This window comes from Gracilinanus agilis, chromosome 1, assembly GCF_016433145.1.
Source record: "Gracilinanus agilis isolate LMUSP501 chromosome 1, AgileGrace, whole genome shotgun sequence".
Classification (NCBI taxonomy): domain Eukaryota; kingdom Metazoa; phylum Chordata; class Mammalia; order Didelphimorphia; family Didelphidae; genus Gracilinanus; species Gracilinanus agilis.
The window spans coordinates 696,841,059-696,851,270 of record NC_058130.1 but is presented as its reverse complement, the minus strand read 5'-3'; the positions used below and the strand labels follow the sequence as shown (position 1 = coordinate 696,851,270).

Genomic DNA, 10,212 nt, shown 5'->3' with positions numbered 1-10,212 from the left:
CTCTGTCTCTCTCTCTCTGTCTCTCTCTCTCTGTCTCTCTCTCTGTCTCTCTCTCTCTCTCTCTCTCTCTCTCTCTCTCTCTCTCTCTCTCTCTCTCCCTGTCTCTCTCTTTTAAAGCCTTTACCTTCCATTTCAGAATCAATACTGTGGATGTTTCCAAGGCAGAAGAGTGATAAAGGCTAGGCAATGGGGGTTAAGTGACTTGCCCAGGGTCACCCCGCTAGGAAGTGTCTGAGGCTAAATTTGAACCCAGGACCTCCCATCTCTAGGCCTGGCTCTCAATCCACTGAGCTATCTAGCTGCCCCCATCCAAATCCCTTGATATACTTGTGCAGCCTCTTGTGTGCACACACAAGCAATAAACATAAATTCTCTAACAACACAAGCACAGAATTTTCACAGAAGAATGAGGCATGTGAGCTCATATATGCTTCAGTGAAAGTAAGTACAAATGCACAACCCCTCCCCAAATACCACAGATTTCAACTCAATATGTACATACTCCCATAATACATATAAGGGTACCTCTGCATACAAGAATACATGCATTCCATCTTTGCTTTGCCCTGAAGATTCTGCTAACCTGCTACAGTACAATCAATCAGTCAGTCAACAAATAAATCATTAAGAGCTGTGTGACACTGAGTAGTTACTTGACACACACCCCCCAATTGCCTAGCCCCAACCACTCTTCTGCCTTGGAACCAATATCCAGTACTGATTCTAAGATGACAGGTAAGGGTCCCTACACACACACACACACACACACACACACACACACACACACACACACACACACACACAAAGCCAGGCACTATGTGCCTAGCACTTGGTTATGGGTTGGGAATACAAAAAAAGATAAAAGACAGGCTCTGCCTTCAAGGAGCTCAAAGTCCAATGGGGAAGATGATAAGCAAATAAATATGTACAAAAAAAAAGTTATATATAGGAGAAATTGGAAATAATTGATAGAGGTCAGGCTCTAAAATTAAGAGGTATTGGGACAGGCTTCCTATAGAAGACAGTATTTTATCTGTGACCTAAAGAAACCTAGGACTGTCCACAGGTAGAGACAAGAACATTCCAGGCATGAGGAACAGCCAGAGAAAATGCCCAACAAGAGACAGAGTGTCTTGTTCTTGGAACAGCCAGAAAGCCAGTCACTGGATCAAAGAGTACATGGTAGAGATTAAGGCATAAGGTGACTGGAAAGGTAAAAAAAAAAAGGCTTGGTTATGAAGGGTTTTGAATGCCAAAAAGAGTAATTTGTATTTGATCCTGGAAGTGATAGGGAGCCACTTGAGTTTAATGAGTAGTAGAGTGCCATGCCCCAAACCAAATTATAGATGGGGAATAAAAGCTATCACCTCCCACCTCAATCCCAGGAAGAAAGCCCTGGGGCTGAGGACCAATTCGGTGGGAGTCCTTGCCATATCACTGTGGGCAAATCACTTTCTGTTCCTGGGCCCCCCTTTCTATCCTCTAAAACCAGGGGTTTGGATTAAGAGATCTCTAACGTCCCTTCCGACTCCAAAGTTCTATGTTCTGAAGTCCTCTGCCGCCCTGACGTTCCAAGTTCTAAGATATGACTTTGCAGGCTTAAAGAGCTCCTGCTCCCAAACCTACTCATCCTATCTTGAGTCTTCTACCCCCAAGGGGGTCAGAGTGACAGCCAGAGTCCGGGGCCCCTGCTCACCATGACAGTGATACCATCTTTCTCCAGTGGGGTCTTGTCATAGGTCACCTCGCATACTCGAACCACAGTGGTGGCCCCGTACTTCTTTAGATCCTGCAAGAGAAGAGGAAGGCCACTGTTTAGTGGGACTCTGCAGCTCCCAGACGTCAGCCCAGGCAATTGTCCAGCCCTGTCCCTTTTCAGAGACACATTTCATTAGCCACAGAAAGTGAATGAAGGCTTCCTGAAGAATAGGGAAGAAATAATAACAATAACATCAAATAATATCCACCATTTTCTAGCTCTTTACTCACAAAATCCCCTATGAGGTGGGGTCCTCAAACATCACTGTCCTCATCTTACAGATAAGTAAACCTAGGGTCCCAGAATTTACTTAGGTGACTTGCCCAGGGTCCCACAACTAGCAATGCTAGAAACCAAATAAAAAACAAAACCAATATATGGTGGCTAGAGCACGAGACCTGAAGAGAGGTCCCCCATCCTATGTTCAACTCTCACCTCTGCAGTTCACTTCCTTTGCAACCATGGGCACAACACTCAATCTCTCTGAGCCTTAGATTCTTAATCTATAAAATGGGGACAATAATAATGTGTAGTACCTATTCCTGGGGTTGTTGAAAAGCTCAAATAAGATAATTATGTACTGCCCTTGGCAGACTTAAAGAGCTATATAAATGTCACGTAGGATTACTGTGGTATTGTTATTTCTACTTCAATACATCAGAACGGATAACTGGCCTTGTTCCTACTCTGGCCTTGGTTTTTTGATGTGAATAATAACAAAGGAAGGAGAAGAAGAATAAGGAAGAGTTGGAGAAGACAGAAGAAGAAAGGAGGAGGAAGAGGGAAGAAAAAAAAATAAAATATATAGTAAAATTATGCATAGCAATAATAATAATATCTAGCATTCATATAAACCTTTATGAGTAGCTAGGTGTCAAGGTGTTTAGAGTGCTGCTCTTTCTATGGCTCTTGATGGCCCAGTGGATCATAGGGTCTATGGGGTTTTCTTGGCAAAAATACTAAAAGATACTCCAATTCATGCCTGCTCACCCTTGATACTTAATCTTAATCTCAAAAACTTTGAAAATTAACCAATACTTAAGAGGCTGAGCCCCTGACCACCCAAGTCACACACAGTGTGAATCCTGCCCCTAGTCTCCACCCAAGCTCTAACCTCCCAGACCCTTCAAAACAGAGGGTCACGGTCACCCAAGTCCCTGGACAAAGCCTTCTAGATGGCTCAGGGCAGCAGAGAGGGGCATCCAAGGTCTGGACTGTAGAGAAAAACTCGGATAATTCTGTCCTTGAAGAATTTCAAGTGGAAGAGAGATACTTAAACATGGGCCTCTTAGGCACTACTGAAAAAGACAGAACTTTCTGAAAGCTACAGATTCCCCCTAGGGGAGTGCCTTTCCTCTTGTCCCTCCTCGGGGCCCCCAGACATGGGAGGCCTGAGAGCTGCTCGGGTAGAAAACCTGGCAGCAGGAGTTGCTGGCACTAGGCTTGAGCCAGCCCCCATGGCCCTCTGCCCAGGGCCTCCTGATTAGCCACCACTCTGATGTATTTACAGATTCCTAGAGCATGAAGGGACCTCAGATACCATTTAGTCTCAGTACCTAATTTTATAGATCAGATGACTGAAACCTAGACAGGCGAGGTGACTGGTCCAAGGTCACCCAGCACATCAGGGACAGACTCCAGACAAAAATTCCTAACTGCTGTGACAAGGCAGTTAACGTTCCCCAACACTGCACCCAGCCCTTCCTCTCCAGCCATCCTCTCTATCTCCCTCCCGGGGCCCCATGCTTTGCTTCCCTACGCAGGCAGACACCAGGGCCCAGGCTGGGGAGAGGACACTGTGCTCAGTCCTATCTTTTGTTCCCCTCGACCCCATCAAGGACAAGCCTGGATGCTGGGAACACTGTGTGATCACTGCCTGGTCCAGGGACAGAGGCCGGAAGGAGGGAAGCCGAGAGTGAACTTGAGAAGATGGGGAGGCATTTAGTGGGGAGGGGGGAAAGAAAGGACAAGTGGGGTGGAGGATTAAGAACTGGGCCAGACCTTAGAAATAGCTAGGGTCAGGATCAACCCCCTTATTGTACAGATAAAATAAAATTAGGGGCCACCATCAGTGGTTATGTGTCAGAGACAGGATTCATCTTTTTAGCTTCAAGACCAGCTCTCTGCCTACTCTGACACCTGCCTCCACACTACCCCATGATGCTCTTTAAATAATAGTTCCTATTTCAACAGCTCTTATTAAAGATTTCCCAGGCTCTTTAGGTAAGGAAAACGAGGTTCAGGGAATGCAAGTAAGGAACTCCAAATGCTAAAATATATATTTTCTTTTCCCTAATATAAAGTGATTTGCACAGGGCCTGACACAAATAAGGTGCCATATACTTCCTTCCTCCTTCCTTCCCTCCCTCTCTTCCTTCCTTTCTGATACTCCCTCCTTCTTTCCTCCTCCTCCCTCCCTCCCCTTTTCTTTCTTCCTTTTCCTCCCTCCTTTCCTCCTCTCTCCTTCTTTCCTTCTTCCATTCCTTTCTTTCTGACCCTACCTCCTTCTTTCCTTCCTTTCTTCTTTCCTTCCTACCCTCCTCTCCTTCTTTCCCTACTCAGTCCTCCCTCCCTCCCTTCTTCCCTTCCTTCCTTCTTTCCTTCCTAGATATCCCACAGTCTTATTTTTCCATGCCTTTTTTCAGGACCATCCTTTACTCCTAAAGCTTCATTAAAGCAGATGGGATACTATAGAGCAGTGATGGTGAACCTTTTAGAGACCAAGTGTCCAAACTGCAACCCTCACACCACATGGGAGCCCCCCACAGCCTAACCCCAGACAGGGGAGGGAGGAAGAGCTCCCCTTGGGTTGCTGGGCAGAGGGGCAGGGGAGGTGAGGAATGTCCTCAGGCACAAGTGGAGAGGATGAAGAGAGCAGCCCCCTCCAGAATACATGTACCATAGATTTGCCAACACAGCTATAGAGTCCAAGACAGAGAAAAGATCTAGTCTTAGCTCTCACTAACTTGCAGTGGAACCTTGCATCCTTTCCTCCTAGAAAGAGGGGAAGGGTACTTCTTGAGCCTCGGGTCCTAGACAACCTCCCACTGTGCACATGCACACACCTGACACATATCCAGGAAGGAACTGTGTTTGGAGCTCAATTTCTTTACCTTTGGAGGGCCACAGAAGCCATTTGAGTCAAATCTACCACACCACCTACAAAAATTTCTCACAACCAGCTAGATGATGCAGAGATGGGGCTGAGTCAGAAGGAGATGAGTTCAAATCCAAACTCATGACACTTACTAGCTGTACTTACTACTTACTCTGAACAATTTCACTTATGCTCCCTTTGACTCACTTTCCTCAAATGTAAAATGGGATAATAATAGCATCTCCCTCCCAAGGTTATTATAAGGATCAAAAGATTTGTTGTTGTTACTGTTTAGTTGGGTCCCTTTTTCATGACTCCATTGGGATTTTCTTGGTAGAGAAATGAGTTATTTGCCATTTCCTTCTCTAATTCATTTTACAAATGAGGAAACTAAGGCAAACAAGGTTAAGTGACTTGCCCAGGGACATACAGCTAGTGAATATCTGAGGCCAAATTTAAACTCAGGAAGACAAGTCTTCCTGACCCCAGAACCAGTGCTCTATCCACTGTACTAACTCAGCCTGTTTGATTGATATTTGTAAAATCCCTGGCATAATGCTTTGCATATAGTAGACATTCAAATAAATAAATTTTTGTTTCCTTCCTACAATAATCCAATAAGTTAGACAGTACAAGTGACCCCATTTTGCAGATGAGGAAAGTGAGGCTCAGAAAAAGGCAGTAATTTGCCTAAGGTTACACAGCTAATAAGCAGCAGAGGCAGGGGTGAACTTAAGTCTCTGGACTCTCCAGTATTCTTCCCATTGTGTCCTGTTGCTCCTTACATATAGAATCCTGGTGCTCCAGAGTGAAAAGGATTTAAAAAATCATCCTACGCAGGAAATCTACTCCAGTTTGTATATGTGTTTGGGGGGGCCACACCAAGGAGAATAGAATGAGTTAAGGTCTCTACTATAGAATACCTCTAGATACAGAGAGCTCACTACCTACTTACTGTTGGAATGCTCTCATTATCCAAATGTTTCTTCATATTGAAGAATGTTCACCCCTATAAATTCTACTCCCTAGAGTACTAGAAGTCTGTTCTCTAGTAGGATTTTGAAAAACCCAACAGAACTCATTCTGAGTTTTGTCCCCAGCTACAGCAATAGTCCCTTCTCTTATTCATCAAAGCTCAAAGTAGCCTTGCCCTGAGGGCACGTAGGAAGTCAGGGCTCAGTCTAGAGCCAGGTTCAGGGTTCAGACTTTGGACAGGGCTAGGGCTCAGGGAGAGACTAGAATTCTAGCTCAATCAGTGAGATTAGGGTTTTGTCAAGGGCATTCACCTAAGAGGATCTCCCATTAGCCCAGAGGCAGCCCTACCCTCCAAACTAAGTTAGCCCAGGTGGTGCCTGTGCTCCCTTCTCTTGCCAAAGATAAGGAAAGGCCAAATTCTTTTCCTAGCCCTCTCCCTGCCTTCTTTCCCTTCCTCTGGAAATAGTCTATGGGTTGGATGGGACTGTAAGCAAAGAGGGTGTGACAGGACAAGGCCCACTCAGAGGGAACCCCCCCATCAACCCCCAAGAGTAAAAATAGCTGGATGCCCAGCTGAAATGCCATAGGCTATTTTGAGGACCCTGGGGCTTCCCCAAAGGAATGCAAGGGCCTCAGCTCACAAATAGGGGCAACAATAAGGAAAGAGGTTTCTCTGCCCCTTCTTCCACAAAGCAAGGTGTGGAATGCAACAGTGGTGGAAAGGAGAGATTCCTGGGCTGGGGGAATCAGAAGACCTGGATTCCAGTTCAGTATCTACACATACACTGATGGGCAACCCTGAACGACTGCCTCTTAATAAGATTAGACTAGATCATCCCTGAGGTACAACAGAGGATGTATTGGGGCAAGTGGTAAGCTTTAGGGCTTGAAGCTCAGGCAGTGGCCATGCTGTAGGCAGAGTCTTGGGAAAGGGGGAGTTAGATTTGTGCCTTGGTTGGGGGCTCTCTATCTCTGGCATCTAAGGAGAAGAAGCTCACTCACCAAGTCATCCAGGGATCAAATCTGTGACCTTGCTCTCTTGGGCACTGAGTTCTAAGCAGAGACCACAATCTTTCATATGACTGGGCCAGAGGCCAAAGGGGCTGTCTCAGGGACCAGTGCCTCAGTGCAGGGAACTCACACCCAGCTCTGATCTTTCCCCAGAGTCACTCTGAAGCTAAACTCAAGAGGACTGGAAGATCTAAGGCTTGGTTTCTTGTGTTCTGTAACAGAAATCTTTATCTGAGAGGCTGATTTGCCATTTAAATATCTTGAAATGAACTCACTTATATAAAAGAGATCTCCTGGAAATACTGTCTCCTTCCAATAAGGAAACTCAGGATAGGAAAGTACCCCAGACCCAACTCAAACGTGATGACTCTTCATTCCCTTGGAATCCTTTCGAACCTTGCACAATTTTAAGTGTTGATATGATTTTTTTCCCCTATGTTGAGCTGGTATCTGCCTTTGAAGCCAAGTAGAACAAGAAAGAAGGGGAAAGGAATAAGTATTTAAATGCCTACTGTGTGCCAGGCATTTTGCTAGGTGTTTCACAAATATTATCTCATTTGATCTTCACAACAGCCTTGGGAAGTGTTATCCCCATTTTACAGTTGAGGAAACTGAGGCAGGACTTAATGGGCTTGCTCAGGGCCACAAAGCTAGTGTCTAAGACTGTATTTTAACTCAGGTCTTCCTAACTCCAAGCCCAATGCTCAAGACATAGCTAGCTATTGGCCTTCAAATCTCTGAACAACTGCTCCACCAAATGCTATATTCACAAGAGTTGATTTTTTTTTAACTGAAAGGCAAGATTTTACATTTATCCTGACTAAATTTTACTTTACTAGATTTAGACCACAGTTCTATAAACCAATGAGATCTCCTCCAATCCTGACTTAGTACCCTGATTTAGCTATCCTTCCTAGTTTCATGCTATCTACAAATGAAGAACAATAAGGGGAGGAAGAGCTCTGTGTAACCCTAAGAGGTTCTCCTCATCTCTTTTCTCCATACCACCTTGAGCAGTAGACAGGAAACCTGTAGATAGCATTAATAGCAACAAGGGCCAGGGAGACAGAGACAGCTGAGCTCCAACATAAACCCTAGATGAGATGACAAGGAGAATGCACTGCAGACCAGGGTTCCCAAGCAGATTTTAATCTGGTGAATTGGCCATCAGGAAGTGAAAAAGACCAATCTGCAGAACTGAAGTGACAAGCCCTCCAGGGGAAAGCATCATCAAAAGCTGCAAGTTCTATAGACTTCGTAGAGATAGTCTACAGTGTATGCCTGTTAGACACAGGTTCCACAAACACAACTGAGCTTGCTAACATGGCCAGGTTAGGTAACAGATCATAGGACTTGGAGCATCAAGGGACCTTCAGGGTCCTAGGATCATAAATCTAGAGCTGGAAGGGACTTCAAAGGTCTGTTAGTCCATCTCCCTTCTTTAAAGAAAAGGAAATTGAGAGCAGCTAGGTGGCTCAGTGAATTGAGAGCAAGGCCTAGAGATGGGAGGTCATAGGTTTAAATCTGGCCTCAGACACTTCCTAGCTATGTGACCCTGGACAAGTCACCTAACCCCCATTGTCAGCCCTTACTGTCTTGGTACTAATACACAGTATTAATTCTAAGCTGGAGATGAAAATAAATAAATAAAATTTTAAAAATAAAATAAAAAGAAGGAAATTAAAAAGGGGTAGGGAGGGGGAGGAAATGACTTGCCTACAGTCACATAGTAAATAGCTCAGTCAGAATTTGAACCCAAGTTTTCTGATTGCAAACCCAATGCTCTTTCTAAAAACTGCTGACCATTGATAGGTCTTCAAACCACCAGATTCTGCCATTGGGAAAATGAAGCAGACTGGTGGACAAAGCACACAGCACTGCCAACAGCCAAGGGATTCTGCAAACACCACCGATCTCTGCAAATAGCATCTACAGTCACTAGCTGAAGACACTGTGTCCTGGGCGGAGGGAAGAAAACAAGTGGGTCTCCTTTTCAGTCACATAGCCCACATGGCCAGCACAGCCCTTTACTGCCCCTGGTAACATGCCAAGTCAGTGACAGAGCTGGGACACAAAGCCAGGGCTCCCAATTGCAGCATCCACAGCTCTTTCCTCTGAGCCACAGGGATATAAGCAATTTTTTGGAGTTTGGAATACAGAAATTATCTTTCCATACTTTTAAGGTTCTGGGATTTCACTGATGGGGGCAGAGTCACCATTAACAGAATTCATAGCCCCTTGATATTGTAGGAAAAAGTGATGGTATCCCTGGCCAAAATAATCATCACCTGGTGGTCAAGCCTCAATAATGGATCTCTCCAAACTTAGCCTTTCCATCCTGGCAAGACCTGTCAAGACTCAAGATGGGTTAGTTACCTCCATGTCATGAGATACCCAGAGAGGACTTGTGGGGAGGGGAAGGATTATTATTACTAATACTAATACACAGAATCCTAGTGCAAGAACTCAAAAAGGCCTCAGCATCCACCTCATCCATCCTCTTCATCATATAGATGAGTGAACCTGAGAGACGAAATATTTTGCCCCAAGGACACACAGAATTTAAGTCACAGAGCTCCTATGTGAACAAAGACCTCTATCCTCATCCTTTCCCCATCACCCCCATTACAGCCCAGTCCACTGAAGGGATTTACCTCAATGAAGGTGTTCAAGGTGGCATTGGTAGGGTTGTGAGTGATGAGGAACCGCATGTTCTTGTAGCAGACCTCAACAGGGGCTGGCCGGTTCATCCGAGCCATGGTGTGGTCTCTTGTGGCAGCAGGAAGGTAGGAAAGGGGCCAGGGAAAGGAGCGATCAGGTATGGGGAGGTGCAAAAGGACCAGGGCACCAGTCAGATCCCTACTTCCACCAAAAAAAAAAAAATTAAAATAAAATAAAATAAAACACCCAGATGAGAAAAATAGAGCCCTGTGCTTTGTGAGGAGGGGTAGAAAACAGTTAAAAATCAACACCCCTCAAAACCAACACAAATGTTGTGCAAATGTTATCGGCTTCTGGGAACGTGTTAAGGTTGTCACAAGGGTTCTATTCTGTTAAAAAGAAAAAAAAGAAAAAAAACAACCAAAAAAAAAACAAACACCTCACCAAAAAGCCTGACTTAAAAAAAAAAAAAAACCTCACCCCCCCCACCCCCCCAAAAAGCCCTCCTATACACGTAACAACCAGGCAAAGATTCCAGAACTTGAAGCCAAATACTTATATGGGGTAGGATAGGGAGGGGAGGGCCTCAAGGACAAAGACCATAGATCCTGCTGTTTTTTGAACCCCAGTCTAGGCGTCCTGGGCAGGGGGACAGTACACAGCCTGGTCGTTCCAGCAGCAGGCAGTCACTCACAGAGCCTCCTTTCCT

General features: G+C 45.1%; 1 protein-coding gene across 4 annotated transcripts in view; it reads right to left on the bottom strand.

The window, feature by feature from the left end:
- The window catches only part of PTP4A3 (protein tyrosine phosphatase 4A3), a 31,119-nt gene extending 21,313 nt beyond the window's left edge, over positions 1 to 9,806 (bottom strand). For 2 of the 4 annotated variants that reach the window (XM_044669318.1, XM_044669315.1), the window contains exons 1-2: positions 9,497 to 9,696; positions 1,697 to 1,789 (exon numbers count right to left, since the gene is read on the bottom strand). In XM_044669318.1, the coding sequence (XP_044525253.1) occupies positions 1,697 to 1,789; positions 9,497 to 9,601 (198 nt within the window). In that variant the 5' untranslated portion in view covers positions 9,602 to 9,696. Of the gene's footprint in view, positions 1 to 1,696; positions 1,790 to 9,496 lie in introns of all 4 variants that reach the window. The other 2 variants (XM_044669332.1, XM_044669326.1) reach the window with 2 other exon arrangements.
- Positions 9,807 to 10,212: the final 406 nt, after the last annotated feature.